General features: G+C 44.0%; 1 protein-coding gene across 1 annotated transcript; it reads right to left on the bottom strand.

The window, feature by feature from the left end:
• Positions 1-521: 521 nt before the first annotated feature.
• On the bottom strand, positions 522-10707 carry BNIP1 (BCL2 interacting protein 1). The gene is made up of 6 exons (XM_069556063.1): positions 10430-10707; positions 8179-8271; positions 6845-6936; positions 5923-6024; positions 4166-4284; positions 522-1087 (listed from the first exon to the last, which is right to left on the bottom strand). The coding sequence occupies exons 1-6, from the start codon at positions 10511-10513 to the stop codon at positions 891-893; spliced, it is 687 nt and encodes a 228-aa protein (XP_069412164.1). The 5' UTR covers positions 10514-10707; the 3' UTR covers positions 522-890.
• Between the last annotated feature and the right edge of the window lie 8743 nt (positions 10708-19450).

Below are 19450 nucleotides of genomic sequence, written 5' to 3'. Positions count from 1 at the left end.
TAAATAGTGGGGGAGGCTGGGATTTTGTGGGTGAGGTCAGCCAGGCCTTTAGCACAAGGAGACACTAACATCTCCCAGCCGGGCCTAGCTTGGGCCCTGCTACCCGCCAGGTCTCAACAGAACTCAGGCCCAGACAGGCCCCAGCTTATCACTGGCTTCACTCTCTGGGTTATATTTAGCCCTGGCCCTCACAGAGAAAGGTGTGGGCCAGCCCCTGAGACGGCGCACACCCCAGCCACTGTGCGCAGAGAGGGCGTCCGCCTTGGCCTCTTCAGACGCTGCTGCGAGCCGCCGCCAGCGGGAGGTGCACCCTCCTCCCTGAGGGCCTGCGCGATCTTGTCTGTCTTGTGCGTTGAGGGACCACGGCAGCCTCTAGAACTCTGTTTCTGTGTGGCTGTTGCTTGAAAATTCTTTGCTGAGCGAACAAGTGAATGATCTGAGTTCAAGTTCTAGATAGCTGGACTTCAAGAACAGGCACATGAATTCCCAGAGGAATGCCTTAGAAAACCAAATGCATTTCATGCTATTAAATAGTCAACTTTATTCAAGGAATGGATGTTTTCATCCTCCTTCTCCCCTTCTTCTCTTCCCTCCTCCAGATCTAGCATTAAGGCTGCAGAGGGGGAGGGGGACATGGGAGGGCGGCCCGGGTGTCCCACGCGATTTCACCCGCAGTGCGTGAGGGCTCTTGGCGTCCCTGCAGGGTCCCGATGACAGGCTCCCTCCTTGTCCTCTGCTCAGCCCGTCACACCAGCCCCCTGCAGAAACTCGCGGGGCTGTATCTCCATCTCACCTGCTGAGCACCTGAAGCAGGCTGGGGCCAGAGTTCAGGAGTGCGGCCAGACCCTGACAGCAGAGTTCAGAGGGCAGAAGCTGGCAGCTCTCAGATCTCACAAAAACGGAAAGAGCCGTTTTTTCAAAATATAGAGGACTGTAGCAAGGAAGAGGGCCAGTGCAAGGAAAATGAGAAGCTTGTCTGTCAGCTCTCGGCGATTGTATTTTGTGATGAGCTTCCGTCCCAACTGGATGGTCCCTGACATGGATTTGAACTCTTCATTTGCATCCAGGATAGTCCGTGAAGAATTAACTGAAACAAAAGGGAGGGAGCATGACTCAGAAACTGTATGGCACGAAACCCAGAGACTTTGCTGGCTGGGTTCCCGGTGTAACACTGCGCTTGGGAGCAAGTTCCAGGGCCAGAACAAAAGATGTGAAGACAGGCAGCGCAGAGAAGCTCAGAACAAGGACAGGGCAAGGAAAGGCAGCTCCCTGGGCTCCATCCAGCTCAGGGAGGGATGAGGTCTGCTTACACACATGGTCACAGGGCCATAACTAGGGAGGACTCCTAACCTGACACCTTGAACCTCCTCCCAACGAGGACATCAACAGGGAAAAGGGCAGAAACACGTTCCTTTTCTCACCACCAACCTCCACTTTCTGAAGGAGGCAGGCGCTGCTGAGAAGAACCGGTGGTCACAAAACTAACCCAGGGGACCGTGGACAGCACTGTGAGGTCTCTGTGGGGACAGGACTTTGCACCTGCAAGGTGCACCCTGCCAGGACGCCTGCTGGTCAGATCTGCTCTTTGCAGGATCGTGAAAGAGCTGGGGTGTCCTGGGCCCTGCTGCTCACCCTCGTACAAGCCAGTCCTTCAGTCCAGGGACGCTGGCTGTAGTGTTAAACACACGACGCCCGTGCTCCAGCCCCCTGGGAAACCTACGGAGAGGCATGCATCCCTTAAGGTTCACTGCGCCCCCGTGACAAACGAACTGGAGAGCCGGTTACTAGGCCCGACACCTGGGGAAGAAGGCGTACCTGGCAAGACTCCTCTATAAAGCCATCATGAGGATATCCCCGGAGTGAAACGCTGTCAAGTGAGAAGGCTGGGTGTGAAGGACAGCATGTGAGATGTTTCCATTTATGTAACAAAAGAGGGGATAACTAACACCTGCTTGTGCTAAGCACGCTGGAGAGTCTCAGGAGGCTACGAGACAAACTGGGAGCAGTGGGCACCTCTGGGGAGCAGGCCGGGAGGTCTGAAGGCAGAGCTGTTCCCGCCTGTGCCGTCCAGAGCTGTGCAGCCGGTGCTGACTGCAACAAGTCACGCACCCCCTGAGGGAGTCAAAGGTGCCCCATCCAAACCGCAATGTCCCTATAGGCAAATACCCGCACGATTTCAGAGAGTCAGTGTGAAAAAAGAAGAATGTAAAATGTCTCTCAATAATTTTCACTATGAATTGCATATTGAAATAAATATATTATTACAATCAATTTCATATATTTGTTTTTACTTTTTTTTTTTAATGTGCCTAGTGAAAATTTTAAGTATGTGGCTCCCATGACGTTTCTATGCGACAGTGCTGACCTGGAGGGTTTTTCCCTTAACTATGTCATTCATATTACCTTTTACAAAATTACAAGCTAGTAAGCAAATAAACTACCAGAGGAAATGGAGCAGTAGCTTGAAAAACACAGAGGGGTACAAACAAACACTCGTGTAACAAAAGTCCCTCTCATTCCTCTTTCTCCATGCCTGCTGCCACACTGAAAACCTGGCTTTTCCTTTTAAACTTTCTTTAGAGAACTTTAACCATCACAAAAGCAGACAGAATAGAATCATGAAATGCCATGTGCCACTGCCCATACCCAAGAACCATCAACTCCTCGGTAATCCTGTCCCCAAACAATTCTGGCCCCGCTACAATTTTGCAGCAAATTGCAGACATCATATCCTTAATGGGCTTAAAAAAAAAAAAAAAGACAAAAAACTGCAGTCCTAATAGATTTTTAAATCAAGCTGAATTTATGAGTCACAGGCAAGGATTAATAACTGTTCTTTCTTTGATGGCCATCTCGCCTATAACGTGTGCCCCCAAAACAACCCTCAACACCCCAGAAACCACCAGGATCTGTGTCCCCTTCTCAGCACGTAACTCTATGGTCAGTTTCTGATCCGCCTGCTGGGGGTGGGTGCCTGTTACTCACACCAGAGCGCAGAAGCCCTGGACTCCAGGGCCAGGTGGGCCCCTCCCTCTCACATTCCCCTCAGGCCATGGCCCCAGTGCACACTCAGAGGAGGTGACCAGCTGGTTCCGAGCCTAAATGCCCAGATGAGTTTCAAACATAGGCAGTGACCTCGGGGACAAGCTCCTTGGTTTCCTTTTTGTGTCTGCCTGTTAGGATAGTGCACTGGAAACAAACAAGCAAAAGAGTGGTTCAGAATTGCAGATAACTTCTAGGGATGATAACGGTATTGCTTTTTGTTTCTTGTTTCAAAAGTCTCTTATCTTTTAGAAAGATACATGGAAGCATTTATACGGATGACATCTGAGATTTGCTTCAAAGTCATCAAAACGGAGGCAGAGTGAAGACAGAGTTGAGGCTGGCCCGGAGCTGGCCACAGCCACAGCTGGGTGGCGGCTCCTGGGAGTCGTGTCCCCGGCTCTCTACTTTCGGCTCTGTGCGACTCCTCCAAAGGTATCTCAGAGTAAACCCTCTGCCTCTGTTCTCCTATAGGGAGGATGCTGGGAAAGCTGCTGGGGAGAACCAGATGGTCTCAAGAAGCTCAGCCTCTGACCATATCTTTCAAAAGGAGCTCACAGGCCTTCCCTGGTTGTCCAGTGGGTAAGACTCCACGCTTCCACTGCAAAGGGCATGAGTTCGATCCCCAGTAGGGAAACTAGGATCCCACATGCTACACAGCGCAGCCAAAAGTAAAAAATACATATACAAATATATAAATAAAAGGAGCTCACAGGAAAAATAACATTGGGGAGTACAATTGTAAGTGGATGTCCTAGCAGACCAGCTGGCAGCCAATAACTGATCATCTCCCTGCCTGGCCAGAAGGGTCCCCAGAGCCCGAGATAAAAAATAGACTCTCAAGCCCCTCCTCCAGGCCTGTTGGCACCCACTCTCCAGGAGAGAGCCTAGGAGTTCTTCCAAACATTTTGATGGGGTGTGTGGATCCTTCAGCACAACTATAAAAACCAAAAAGGGAAATGAGAGCAGTGCATCCCAACTGGGTAAGACCACACTGTCACAGGAGTGAGAAGCCACACAGATCAGTGAAGGCGGGGCAGATGTGGGCAGAGGTGGAGGAGCCCAGGGGTGAGGGCCTGGAGCCCAGCGGCAGCCTCCCACTGCAGGCCTGGCCTGACTTTACCCAGCGTCTGCATGGCTTCCTCGCTCTGCTGGACCTGCTGGGACATCATCCTGCTGATCCCCATGAGGCTCTCTGTGATGGCGCTGGACGTCTGGGCCAGGCTCTCTTTGGCAGTTTTCCTAGAAGTACAGAGTAGGAGGAGGAATGTCAACAAAAGCCTGGCTCAAGAAAGCCACGGATTCAAACAAGATCCCACCTTCTAATCTATCGAATCAGCATGTTTTTTAAATGGTCATACTTAATGGTGGCAAAGGACTCCCCCTGATGGCTCAGGGGTGAAGAACCCACCTGCAGCGAGGAGACTCGGGAGACGTGGGTTTGATCCCTGGGTTGAGAAGGTCCCCTCAAGGAGGAATGGCAACCCACTCTAGTATTCTTGCCTGGGAGAGTCCATGGACAGAGGAGCCTGGCGGGCCATAGTCCATGGGGTCACAAAGAGCCTGACATGACTGAGCGGCTCAGCACACCGCAGTGGTGGCAAGGGCATGCGAGCGCACGCACGTGAAGACTGCTGGTAGGGACGCCCACTGGTGCTCCTTCTGAGAGCCAGCTGGCGATGTGTGTTAGGGGCCTTAGCAATGCTCACGCCTTTGACCCAATAACCTCATCCCTGGGAATCTCTCCAAAGGAAATACACAGAATGTGGACAACGCTTTATGTACCGACATGTGCCCTCGTGTGTTACTCATAATATGGACATAATGAGAAATAGAAACACACACAAGCAGGGGATTAGTTATAAAGAGCTTTTTAAAAAAACAGGCAAATCTTTGTGAAGATAATAATACTAAGTGAAGACTAGGAGACTATGTTTAAAGCTCAGTTCAGTTCAGTTGCTCCGTCGTGTCCGACTCTTTGCGACCCCATGGACTGCAGCACGCCAGGCCTCCCTGTCCATCACCAACTCCCGGAGCTTACTCAAACTCATGTCCATTGAGTCGGTGATGCCATCCAATCATCTCTTTCTCTGTCATCCCTTTCTCCTCCTGCCTTCAATCTTCGCCAGCATCAGGGTCTTTTCAAATGAGTCAGTTCTTTGCATCAGGTGGCCAAAGTACTGGAGCTTCAGCTTCAGCATCAGTCCTTCCAGTGAACATTCAGGACTAATTTCCTTTAGGATTGATTGGCTGATCTCCTTTCAGTCCAAGGGACTCTCAAGAGTTCTCCAACATCACAGTTCAAAAGCATCAATTCTTCGGTGCTCAGCCTTCTTTATGGCCCAACTCTGACATCCAAACATGACCACTGGAAAAACCATAGCTTTGACTATATACACCTTTTGACAAAGTAATGTCTCTGCTTTTTAATATGCTGTCTAGGTTGGTCACAGGTTTTTTTCCAAGCGTCTTTTAACTTCATGGCTGCAGTCACCATCTGCAGTGATTTTGGAGCCCAAGAAAATAAAGTCTGTCACAGTTTCCATTGTTTCCCCATCTATTTGCCATGAAGTGATGGGACCAGATAATGTATGGTACCATGCTGATTTTATAAAAAATATGGAAGAAAAAATAATGAAAGGAGGCAATATATCAAAATAGTTGTGAACAGCACAATTCATACTTTCACTTTGTGATTCACATTTCAATTTTACCAATTTACTAAAAACAAGAATGTATTTCTTTTATAGTTAAAAAAATTACTTATAAAATATCAATTTTATGCTGAAAACAAGAGAGGGTTCCCCACAGTAGGTTTTGCACCTTTCCAACTGCTGTCTATTCTGTCATCAAAACCCAGAAAGACAAGAAGATACATACCTTTGCCGGAATAGGTCTCCTCCCTGGAGAAGTTCTGCTTTCTCTAGGTTGTCGATAGCAATTTTGCAAGTGAGGTTAGCCTTCCTCCATGAGGTCTGATTGCTGGAATTACAAAAGCCATGTGTGAGTTTCTCTTGATGCCGACAGGCTGTCAGTCAGTTCAAGTCACAGTAGCCTTCCAGCCAGGGAGTGATGGGGAGGCCACCTGTGTGTAGCCCAGAGTCCGTCACCCTTCCCACCACGTCCTCTTCTTGGCTGCCCCAGAAACTGTTTCCATTCTCCTACCACCCACAACAGTCCCTCTCCCCCAGGGCAGCCAGAGGGAGAAGACCGGTCACAGCGTCCCTGTGCTTACAGCCTGCAATGGCTCCACTAAAGGGAAACAGCCAAACTGCCCAGCTGGGCGCACGCGGCCCCGTTCAAAGTCATCTCCTACACATTACTGTTCTGCCCGCGGCGTGGCTTGGTTCTGCTCCTGGAGAACTATGCCTTGTTCGTCTTTGTTTCACCAGTACCCAGGACAACAGTTACTGACCCATTAGCTGCTCCATCAATATAGGCAGTAAGAAGTAGAAAAATCAGTATAAGACAGTTTATTCAATATTGCTTCAAGGTTTGCTGTTCTTTACACCAGTGGTCCCCAATCTTTTTGGCACCTTTGGTGGACTTTTTCTGCTATCAATTCTCTTTAGATTAAAAAGGACCCTATATTACAAAAGCAACGAATTTTTTGCTTTTAAAAAAATATAAAATACAGCATAATGTTAAATATGCTTTTGTACACTATACACAGTCCCAGCTACCAAAGAGCCCCGGCTTACCCCCTAGCTTCAGCAGGTTTATTAGGCAAACTCAGGCACAAGCCTCACCGGGAGCAGGGGGCCCAGCGGAGGCCACTGGCCGGAGGCCAGGCCCCACCCACCTGAGCATCTGCTTTTTGTGATTCTCCACTTCTTGGAGCAGAACTTGCTTCTCTGACTCTTTGTCTTGCTCTTTAGCCGACTGCTCAAGCTCCTTTGGGAGGAAATCAGCTCTAAGTTAAAATGATTTTGAAAGGTAATGAAAAACTGGAAAGCACTTCTATTTCTACCAGTTATGCAACAGCACTTGAAAACCCTCCTAGAACAGAAGACTCAGGAATGCTGGTTCATACACAACAAACATCCTTTTACATAGAAAGCTGTCTAAAAGGAAAGAAAGGACCATCCTCAAGAACTCAAAATGAGAAAGAAACTATGAGTCAGAGCAGCCTTCCTGTGAGGGGTGTGAGGCTGCCCTGGAGCAGGGGATGCGTTCCTGCGTTCCTGCGGTCCAGGACGTGCCTGAAAGGAAAAGGGAAAAAACTACAGTAACATAGGAGCCTACTGATCCCACTCTGAGATATGATGGAAATAACACACTGCTATCTGTTTCTATAGGCTCTCAGTCTTGGTACATATTTCAGACTGAATGGCAAACACGGTTTTCAAGTCCATGTGGGGACAGAAAACAAAGCTTTGGCCACCTGAAGCTGGGAACTGGAACTGAGACCACTGCAAAGCCAGGAGCACAAAGGGATACAAATACCCTCAGTGAAAAGGTGAGCTAGGAAAACGTCTGTCAACCAGCACAGAGAAGTTGTGGAGTTTTTTGTTGTGAGACGTGGCTAGAGGGATATAAATGTCTCTCCCGATTATAACCATGGCACTCCCCTCACATGGATCGAGGGTCCAAGTTCATCCTTCCTGAGTGGTTCAAGAACCTCCACAAGGAGAAACAAACATAAAAAGTGCTCCCAGACCTGTGGTAATCCCAGGAGACCTGGCAAAAGCAAATGCAAAAACCTCTGAAGAGACTTACATTCAACCCAGGTCGCACGAAAGCCCCACAGGTAAGGCCTTCTGAAAAGAAAGACTCAGAGCCCCAAATAACCAAACCCCAGGACACAGCCACCCACCTCAGTGAGGGGCAGCAGCCCTCACTTTCTTTTCCTCTAGAACTCTCTCTGCTTCTCTGTGACAGAACTTCCATTTCCCCCACCCTGCCTCCCTCCCTCCCTTCTTCCCACACACCCATTCTTCCACTCAACGATGGTGCTCAACTGTACCATCATGGATACGCGGCGAACACCAGGAACAGGCCTGCTGTCATCGAGTTTACGCTCCATTAAAGAATCTAGATTTTAAACAAATCATTAACTTAACACAATGCAAAACCTCTCCAATGCACTTTCTTTTCTTTCCCCAGGCGCAGCGTCCCAGCTGCGCACTCACTCACCTGTATTCTGTGCCGCAGTTGCTGAAACTTCTCTTTCACTTTAGTGTTCAGTTCAGTAAGTGCACTTAATGGTCCTGAACAATCTCGAATATCCTAGGAGACATTGAAGAGATGAACGGGCCTTTCTCAAGGCAATGAGAGGAAACGACACCAGCTGTACAATGAGAGAGCTGGCTTAGACCACAACTAAGTTGGACCTACTGGCTGTAATTCATCCTAATCTCTGCTGTTTACCTCTGTAACACAAGCAGAAGCATTATAATTTACATTTTTTTCATCCCTCTTTGGAGTCAAGTCTGAGCGAGCAACATAGAAGCATAAGCAGAAAGACAACAGTGCGACTTCCCTGGTGGTACAGTGGATAGGAAATCCGATGCTGCCGAGCAACTAAGCCCGCACACCACAGCTGCGGAGCCTGCCTCTGCAACTACCGAAGCCCTGTGGGGCCTAGAGCCTGTGCTCCGGAACAAGAGAAGCCGCAGCAATGAGAAGCGCATGCGCTGCAACAGAGTAGCCCCTACTTGTGCGGTCAGCGAAAGCCCATGCGCAGCAGCGAAGACTCAGTGCAACCAAAAATTAATTAATAAACACGTTTTTAAAACCAGAAACGGACTAAGGAACTAATAAGTCTTGATGTTTAACAGAACAGCATCCAGCCATTATGAAAGACTTAAAGCAGCTTGCATATCCGACAAGAACGAACACCTGAGAGGGCACCATAACTTCAGGTCTTTCCAACCTAAAAATGAGGATGCTAAATTCTCGGCATATGACAAGACGAACCTCTTTAACTGCTTGAACTAATTTTACAAACCATCTATTAATATTATAAATCACACAGTTTACAGACATGTTCAAATGTAGATTTCGAATTTGTTTCTGGACATTCAGAATTACCAGGGCCAGGTAAAAAGTAGGCCCTAGAGCCAGACCATGTGGATTCAAATTCTAGTTGCAGCAATTTATCAGATGTATAATCCTGAAAAAGTTACTGAAGCTTCTGTGTCCGTTTCCCCATCATTACCCACTTCATAACCAGGTACCCACATAAAGGGCTTAGCAGGAGTTGCCACACTGTAAGGATGTGCTAAATCTAGCTATAATCAATTGTTCTCTTCAGGAGAAAGTGAATCTTAGAGAGTGCAAAATGGGGCTGAGGCAATTTAGATCACCTGAAAAGCCAGTTTCCTTTTTATGAATCCTAAATTAATTCTTCTAGAATTGGCCCAGATGTTTTGTAGTTTATACATGGGAAAGGTGAAGTTCAAAAAGTTTAAATGTTTGTATCAAGTTGTTCTTGTTCTCTGGATTACTCATTAAATCACAGTTCCATGCAACATTTAACGGCTATTAATTTGGTTTATTTTGCACCTGATTTCCGTAGGGAGCTTACTTTCCTTCACCTTTTACCACAGCTAGATGAAGACTCTTACTTAGCATCTAAGGTTGAGTAACACTGCTGGAAATGGAAACCATTTGCCCAAAAGAAAGGTTTAAAACTCTTGGTTTCTTTTTGATAAACTAAAGGAACTATTTCTACATTCCCAACTCTTGCCTATGCCAACTGGTTTACTGAACTATTACCTTCTACCCTTAATTGGCTTAGGCAAAGGATCTCAATCGCCCCATCAGTTAAACGAAGTAGACGCCAAGAATTTTTTCTAGGATGACTTTCATTGTCCGCGTCCCAGTTTTGCCATTATCTACTTTCTGCTCAGGCAGACTCCTTCCCCATTTACAAAATCACAACTACGGTCTAGGTCACGTTCATTTCACCCAGTACCTCCTGTGCCAGGTGGCCTTTGGTGCCACGGGGCATCAGACCAGCAGGGGGCGAGGCTGATGGCCTACAGGACGCTACTAAAGCATGAGGAGGACGGGATCAGAAGGCGGGGCCAGGCAGGATGACAGGTATGTTTTGAGGCTGGCTGGGGGGTGGCGAGGTGACGGCCAGGGGTGTGTAGCGGAGCGGCCACATAGGGGAAGCCCAGTTAGGAGTGGAGGTAGAGGACGGGGTGTCCTGGAAGAGGGCGAGCTAACGGCAGTCGGACGGAATACCAAAGCCAACGATCCAGGGGAGGGGCCATGGGGCGAGACAGTTGAGGGGTAGTGGGCAGGGAGCTGGGCCAGTGGCCTCGGAGACATGACCAAGGGAGTAAAGCTCGGGAGTAAGACCGCTGAGCTCACAGAAGGCCAGCTGAGCTGGGATTTAGGGCTTCTGGACCCTGGCGGGGACCCCGGGCATTAGTACCTGGATAAGCGCCTTCACCTCCAGATCGAATTTGACAATCTCTTGGTTACAGATACGGACGTGGACATCTTGGGCAGCAGCCATGTTGGAAATGCCGGCTACGGGAAGCCGCGGAGCCCAAGTTCCAACGCGTTTTCGCACCGGTTTCCTTTTTAGCCTCCGGGTCTTACGGCAGCGCCCCCTAGAGACCAGGCCTGAGGCGAGCGAGGGTGGTGGCGCCAAGTCCTGTGGCCTTTGCCTGACACGTGGGAAAAATCAGTCGGCCTCTTGTGGTGGACCTAGAAGACGTAGAGAAAGAAAGGAGGGAATTGTCAGGACGCTTTAACAGGGGCGTCTCCCCATATTCTGCCCATCAGCCATTCTAATGACTGCATATTTTTTGCACAGAGGGGGGAAAAAGATTGGAAGAAAAATATCCATTGGGATGTCTCTGGAAGGTGGAGTTAAACAATTTTTTATACTCCTTTAAACTTTCTTGTATTTTTCATATTTTCTACAGTGAAAATAACTTGTAGGGTGAAAGAAGAAAATGACAAATGTTATCATTATTTTTTTAAATGTATGAAATTCAAGGTAGTTTGCTAGGGTTAACAACTCCTGTCAGTTCAGCCCACGGTTGGAGGGATCTTTCTAAAATGCCCAACTGATCAAGTCACATTCCAACTTACACCCCTTCTCTGACTCCTGGCGTTTCCCTTTTGTGTGCAATTGGTTTTAATAAATATACTTTGCTGGAGTAGTTTTGACGGATTAATGTAGTTTTTAATGGAAACAAAAGTGAGTCGCTTAGTCCTGTGACTCCATGGACTGACTGTAACCTGGCAGGGATGTAACCCTCCTCTGCCCATGGGATTTTCCAGGGAAGAATACTGGAGTGGTAGCCATTTCCTTTTCCAGGCAGATCTTCCCGACCCAGGGATTGAACCTGGGTCTCCCACATTGCAGATTCTTTACCGTCTTTAGAGCTACCAGGGAAGCCTTAAATTACTTAATGGAAATACTTAAGAGCACACCCTCAACAGATGGAGGCTCTTTCATTGTATTATTAATATTAACTAGTCCAAGTTTCTTAGCTGGATCTCAAGGGCATCAATCACCCCACCAGCCCTGTCTCCTTCCTGGATTCTTCAAGCTCTTTTTGGAAGTCTAGTCCTGGAGAGAACACCCTCCCTTGAAGCGTTCATCACACCACTGCATCTAATAGACTGGCTGGGCAACGCATCTTGGGCATCTGCCCTGGCTTGAATCCTGCTTGACCACCCACTTCATCTCTCTGTGCCTCAGTCTCCTCAGAGGCTCACTGCCGGCAATCCCAGCATTGACTGGAGGGCTAAATGAGGCAATACAAAAAAGCACCAAGCACACTGTAGTAGCATGGAGCATGGGGAGAAGGCAACGCACACGACTGCCCTTACTGTGGCACTGGCATTTCTGAAGCACTTCCCTTGTGCCAGCCACTAAGTGCTGTATGTGCATCATTCTAATGTAACTCTCACAGCAATCCTGTGAGGTAGAACCATCCACTTCTTACAGATAAGGAGACAGGCAGAGAGAGACTAATGACTTGCCCAGCCCAAATGGAATTGCTAGGTCAAAGGACAGATGCATTTTAAAATTTGGATACATGCTACCGAATTGCTTTTCAGAGAGGTTGTATCAATTTACACTCCCACAAGCAAAGCGGTACTAATGCCTGCTTCCTCACAGCCTTGTACACACAGTGTCTTTACAAACACTAAGATTTTTGCCAATCTATTTAAGTGAAAAGTGCCATCTTTTAATTTTCATTTCTCTTATCATGAACTGAAAACTGTTTTTCTTTTACTATCTGTTAATTTTTCTATTAGGTTGTTGGTATTTTTTGTATCAGCTCCCAGAGCTATTTACATACTAGGAGGATTTGCCCTGAGAGATGAGCTTTATCTTAGTCAGTAGAATTTTGACTTGGCTTACGGTATTTGGGGCCTTAAAGGAGTTTTATTTGAATTTTTTTGCATTTAGATCTTTAACCACTTTGAAGTATGTGTTGGCTTATGGTGTGAAATATAGAGCCAAGTTTACCTCCTCCAGAGGAGTACCCAGTTGTTCCATCACTATTTTCTGAACAATCCATCTTTTTCTCACTGGTTTCAGATGCTGTATTTACCATATAAATTCTTACATCTACACTTTCCATTATATTCTCTTGACCTACTACTCATTCATGCACCATAATGACAGCTTTATTATTACAGTTTAATGTGCTTTAACATTAGGATCAGGCATCCCATTTTTTTCTCCATGTGAACTTAACTGTAATTGTATTGGTATGTCTCACTGGGATGGCACTAAATCGTTAAACTTTGGAAGACTGACGCCATTGATTGCTCCTGTTTAACAACTTGGTCTATCTTCCCGTTTGTTCCAGTCTTCTTCTGGGTCATTCGTAGTATTTTAATGTTTTCCATAGAGCTTGAACATTTTCTGTTAGGTTCATTCTTGGCAACATCTTAAGATTAAAACCCTTAAAAGAAACTGAGGTTGATGTTCTTCAAGTCACTCAAACGTTCTGGATTCTCAAGTAGAAGTTCCCTATTCAAGACAGTGAAGAAAGCCGAAGTCTGCACGTAGTAGATGGGCCCACGTGATCTTGGGCCCCTTTCCCATTATGCTTCTTGCTGGAAATTCCTCTTCAGCCAACGGTGGCCAACTGCATCTCCAAGGGGCAGTCACAGAAGGAAACAACATAGCTCTTTTCTCCCTGCTCCAGCACACTCCCTTCTAATAAAAAAGACTCAGTTCTAAGCACTTTAGCTAGAGACCATCTTTGAAGGATAGGTAGAGTTTGGTGACCTGCACTCCCCATCACTGACTACTGTCAATGCTCTTTTGCTCTCATCATCTGTACCTTCTAATCCTGACTAGCTTTTGGCTACTACATCTACTAGGTTTTGGCTTTAATTCTTTCTGGTTTTCAAATCCTAAGCGCACTGTCTCCCTCCTGCATAGAAAACCACCCAAATACGGCCTGTGACTTGCCTGGTCGCTTACAGGAGAGTATGCACGGCCTCTTGAGTGCTGCGCGCAGACTGCCATCTGAATTGAGAGTTCTGTACCAGGTAAGTTGGGTCTGGGGTGACTCCACACAAGTCTAGGTCTAGTCTGACTCTTCTGTAAAATGGACATGACCATCTACCTGACTGGGTCACAGAATGCAGCAGCTGACTTCCCTGATGTAAAAGCACCTAGCAGGGGCTTAACAAATGCCACCCTAGCCTTCCAGGGCTTTCTAATGCTTTCTTCCTATTCTGAACCTTTCAGTTTGGACATGAAAGTTATTCTGAACTAATGTTTTTCTCTCTGGCTAAGGTGTTCTCCTGGTTCTGAAATCAGTGTCGGCAAGGAGGGACAACTGAACCACCCATCTCACTGCATGCTACCCACAGAAGGTTCAGTTTCCTAAGAGCTCTACCTGAAGGGCTCACCTCACCCAGCTCCTTCAAATTCCCAGACCTCGACAGAGGCTCCTGTGACGTTAAGTCCTCAAGCAGAACCAGTCCATGAGAGGCTATGTCCACTCTGCTTCCTGACTGCCTATCACTCAAATGAAACGAAAAGGGCTTCTTCAAGGGACCAGGGATATCATGAACACAGCCTGTCAATTCTCTTAGCCCCCACTGGATGTGGTACCAGTGTCCTTGAGGTAATGTCCTCTGTAGTGATGTGCCTAGAACCCTTTGTGTGTGTAAAGCTCTTGTGTTCTGTGGTTCTGTTCAGACCATGTGGCCTCCCTCAGCAAACTGAATATATTCCTGGAGGTCTCTTTAACTTCCTCCCAGCCAGTACCTAGCGCACAAGTCTTTACAGAGTAACTGCTAAACGAATGTCTGTTGGCCGAAGGAACATTGCTGCAGTGAAGTTCACTCAGGTCCACTGATTTAATGGTTCTATGTACACGCCCAGCCAAGCTTGGAGATTTACTGAGAATTATGAAACACACATACAAAGCTTAAGTCAGGAAAGACTCGAAATACTTTATTTCCCTCAGAGAACTCACCTGGCCAAAGAATCAAGGGGAAGAGATAAGGATAAACCATGTTCTAAACTACCAAGAGTGTGTTTCTGTCAATAAATAATACTATGTAGGAGCAAATTTTAACTAGCATGTTGAAAAATCAGCTCTAAGTGTTAAAAAATGTTAGCTCTTCGTACACTACACCAAGAGAGGGGCAGTGCTATCAAGAGTTCACTGCTGTCTCTAGCTCAGAATTTTGTTGCAGTGGCTTACTTTGAAAGGTGGATGGGCACCTCAGACAGCAACAGAACAGCAATGGGAAAAGGAAGGACGAAAACACGAGGCAAACAATTGAAAACCTTTTCTTTTCAGCTTTTTTTATTTTAAATTACAAAGGATGTTGCATACACTGATGAATCTGTATCTGACTAGAAGTGCTGAGGGGCTGGAAGGTGACAGAAAACAAAGGCAACGACTGTATTGCCTTTTCCTCTGAAAAGAAAAACTGCACAACTATTAACCAACATTTAATAGAATAATTTTTAAACAGCTCATGCGTCAACAAGATAAAATTCTTTCTAGACAACAGACAAGACTGAATCCAATAAAAAGTTTCATAGCTCCAGTTGGCGGGGAGGGAAACAAAACTACAGAATATTCATGATCGCATTACAAACAGGTCCTACGCGCTATGCCAAAGAGGTCGCCACATTGTATGAACAAATGCTTTGAATTCTTGCCCTTCCACTCTTCTCTTGTGACTTCTTATGTGCAGTCAGCCCTAGTATCACTGTTAACCACAAATGCTAAGTTAAGTTATAGGACAAATCCTAGGGAAAGAAGGTTAAAAAAATAAAAAGCAGGCAGTGGAATACAGTGTCATAAAAATGTGGCGAAAAGGCAGATACAGTACACACACACACTTCTGATATTTGGTTCTGAAAAAAACAAAGGGCGAAGGGCAAGACACAGTAATCAGTCCCGCTCACATCCACCCAGGATTTAATCAACTACACAATTGTGTTTACACTGCTATGAAAGAGGCAAACCTAGTTCACCCAAACTTCGCACATTAAAATACCCAACTCTGATGTTCCTCACTAGTCACCAAGTCGTCAATTCCAAAATACTATTCAGAAGTAGTTTTAAGGTTTTGTTCCCTCACCACTACCCCCAAATCTCTCTTTCCTAAAGGAAAATGGCAATTTGGCATAATTCAGTCCCTAGGTGTAATTTCTACGATTTCAGTCAGTTTACTCAGCACGAGGATTATGCTTCAACACATAACCCCACTCGCCTACGGAAGGGTAAAACCGTCAGTAGTACATCGTGGTCATCTTCCCCAACATGCTTATTCCTTAAAACGAAACCACCGTCCCTACAGTTGACATTCATGGTTACATCCCAATGTGTTTGAAATATTAAAAAAACATGGAGTCATCTTCTCATAATGCCCTTATTAAGATTACAAAGATTACAAAAGAATCCACAAGTATTACGGCACTGTGTGAGACTTATTTGTCATGATCTGAGGGAAGAACAAGACTGCAGTTCTGTGCAAAGTTGTGGAAATGGCCTCAGTTCCATGGGAAATGGTATTCCACAACAGACTTCACTAGAAGGATAATTGAAACCTTTAACACTGAAAGCATAATTCAATGCATTCTCAAAATTCAAGTTTCAAGATTTGGAGAGATGCTAACATTCTGTTACATAATTAACTAGAAAATACTTGAACAGCATTTTAGGAAGACTATATAAAGAAAGGGAACATAAGTTTGTGTTAATTCCTGCTGAAGGCAACTTGAATTCGTTTCTTAGAAAGTTAACTAAATCTTAGCAGCTAAAATATTTTTAAATGTATGGAATAAAGAAAAGCACATCCATTCTTGACATTTTGGTGAATAAACTAACAGCTTTATTAATGAAGGCAAACATCAGATAATTGTATGAATATTATATATAAAAAAAGAAATCCAAACTAACAGCATTGTATTCCAAAAGTACTGTACTTCTGTTTCTTTTAAAGAGACTTGTCATCTGTTTTATAAAACAAACAAAATGAGTACTCTTTTCCTAAAAAATTCTGGAAAAATGAAATGGTCAATTTCAAGCTGATGAACTGAACACACCTTTCTTTAAATGCAGACTATTGCTAAGGAGCAAATAAAGTCAAGCATCAGAAAGAAGATGTATGACAAATTCATGAAAGTTAGGAAAAAGGGATGTAGTGAAATTACTGCTAATCTTTCCCCCTCATATTCAAAGACCATTCAAAACTGGTCTTTCATACAAATATAAAATAACAATAAAGAGAGGGAATTTAAAACCATACTCATCTGAAATCCTTCATGATGTTTTTATAATAGCTCTGATTCTCTTACCAAAAAGTTCAAAGTGAAAGAGTTAGGGAGTGAAAGGGAATGAAGACGTTTTGTTTTAAATGTACAAGTAAGGCACAATATAAAGCCACATCATAATCTGTCATGAAGGATATAGGAAAGGACAAGAATCGTACATGGTACAGTAGGACAAGCAATCATACTGACTGAAAAAGTGTGGCACCCAATTCAAAACTCAGACAAGATCTTAACAAGGACAACCGGACAGCATGCTTTCACATGGAGACAAACTCTATAAAGAATCCAGTGTATCTGAAACGAGGAAGAATATCGTTTGTTTTTTTAAATCATAGTAGTACTAGAGTCAAAGTTTATAACTGCTTTGGGAACAATGGGTTTATTTGAGGTGAATTCACAATGCTTTCACTTAACGTAAGATTCTGGACTTCATTATGAGCTATCTGTATACCATGAATGAACACAGAAAACCTTTAGAGAGCTCTTCTCTAATGATCTTCACCCAAAAATACATGCCACAATTTTCAAAAACAGAACATGTACAATTGTTGGGGTTTTTACGTTACCCTTATAAGATTTGTTTGTGTGATACACTAAACGTATATATTTTAATGACAATAGAGGAAGCAGATTATTACTGGCATTAAAGTACAACCATTTCTAGACGGTTTTAAATGCCACAGAGTCCCCTGGTTAAAATGTAAAGCTGCACAGCTTGCCTATGTCATCTTTATGATAAAGTTAAAACAGCAAGAGGATTTAACTTTCACTCTACATTTTACTGCCAGGTTTTTATTTAGATCAAGTATCGCTGCAGCATTCTGACCAGCCCAGATTTAGCAGCAAATGGCAGGAATCATATAAAATGCAATTTTTTTTAACAAAGTGCTTTTTCTAAGATATACATACATATATAAATAGGTAGGTACAAAATAAAGTGTCAACATTAAAAAGCTCAACTATTTAAAAGCTTTTAACTATTTAACTTAAGTAGTACATATAAAACACTGAAATGCAAGGATATGGAATCTACTAAACAGATTCAAAGTCTTTTTTTTTTTGAAATGCAAGACCAAAAAATCAAATTCTGGTTCGCAGACAAGAAAAAGGTATAAAAAACCAGAATTCCTAACAGAGCAGCTAGAAAGGGGCAATTTTATAAACCTCATCAGCTGAGTCTCTACCATGAAGTGATTTTCACCTGATTGCAAAACTGCCATATTTTGGAACATATTTCAATTTCCCAGACACACTCTGTCAAAACTTCATATACCTCCAAGATACAAACCTGTGCTTCGCCTTCTCCCATCTAAAAATGGAAAACACTGACTGATAAGCTTACATTCTATTAAACCATTAGATCTGAGCTTATCTGTTTAATGTGGATGCACTAACCATGTACATTTCCACCAAGCACACAGGTAATCTTGTGCATCACAGTCCAGCTAAGGTGTTAAGACCATCCTTCTCGGAGATTCTTCATAATGTCAAAGCATGAAAGCAACATTGCTTGGTTGTTACTGTGCGTATTAGAACCAAACCTTTATAAGCTATAGCTTCATGTGCTATCACTTACAAATGGGAGAGGGTGGTGGGCAGAAAGAAAATAAAAGGAAACACACTGTATAGACAAAATATAATTTAAAAGAAATTCTCCAAGGGGTATGGAGAAGTAGTTGGAGAAATATATATTTTCCCAGCAGCTAGGTCTGAAATTTTTGGTATTTTTTTTTTCTGGCTAAATAGGATTTTTTTTTTTAAAGATAGAATTTTTAAGTTATCAGTTTTCAGAGTTCAAAACACAAAATCTGAAAATAAAACAGTGAGACAGGATGGAAAGATTTGTAGGGAAGGTTTATAATGCTGCCTTGACATAAGAAATTTCTCATCAAGAGGTAAAGCTTTAACATAGTTAGAACACTGACTAATGAAGCTGTTTTGTGTGAACAAAAAGAGCACCTAAAAACTAAATGTGTTAATATTTCTCAGTTCTAGAAACTATAGAAGAAGAAGTCACATGTTAAGTTTGAAGAAGCTAGTTTGAAAATACCTGTACAAAAATATAAAAATCTATAAATTTTTTTGTTTTTGTTTTAAGCTTGTGTTGATCTTTGAAAATATTACATGCACAATAATACATCAATTGGAAAAGTGGCAACTAAAGAATTAGATATTTTTAGCTTTTTTCTTTCTTTACATATATATACATAATACAATAAAAATAATCTGTATTTTGGTTGTTTGGTGGAAGTATACTACAACAAGCTAAATAAACTTTTTAATTTTCAAGGTCAAAAACTATTTTACCAATAGCTTACTAAAATGAAATATATTAAAATTTCCTACAATAAGTGCAGAAATAAAAAGACTTACAGACACCTAAATGGCCACCAACTTATCTACTATGGAAGCGAACTAGAGGAACAGCAAAATAATATCTGTGTGTGTGGATGCTCCTTCTGTAGATAATTGGACCCAAACAGAAATAAAATTCACAGTTCAGTAAGATCCCTAACCCTGACCTTTTCGTTTTTCTTTTTTTTCTCCTTTTTTTTCATACATTCATACAGTATCATGTAAGCTGTGCAAAACTTTACTTAGACTGGCAGTTTGCCATATCAGTTGCATTTGTCTTTGGTACAAAAAATAAAACAATCGCAATAATGT

The sequence above is a fragment of the Ovis canadensis genome, chromosome 16, assembly GCF_042477335.2.
Source record: "Ovis canadensis isolate MfBH-ARS-UI-01 breed Bighorn chromosome 16, ARS-UI_OviCan_v2, whole genome shotgun sequence".
NCBI lineage: Eukaryota > Metazoa > Chordata > Mammalia > Artiodactyla > Bovidae > Ovis > Ovis canadensis.
The sequence above is the reverse complement of the archived record's forward strand: the minus strand, read 5'-3'. Positions and strand labels throughout refer to the sequence as shown.

Coding starts and splice junctions, on each gene's coding strand:
- BNIP1 (XM_069556063.1), bottom strand. CDS start 10,513: ATGGCTGCTGCCCAAGATGTCCACGTCCGTATCTGTAACCAAGAGATT. Junction 8,272..10,429: donor AGGTGAAGGCGCTTATCCAG/GTACTAATGCCC, acceptor AATGTCTCCTAG/GATATTCGAGATTGTTCAGG. Junction 4,285..5,922: donor GGAGACCTATTCCGGCAAAG/GTATGTATCTTC, acceptor CTGTACTTCTAG/GAAAACTGCCAAAGAGAGCC.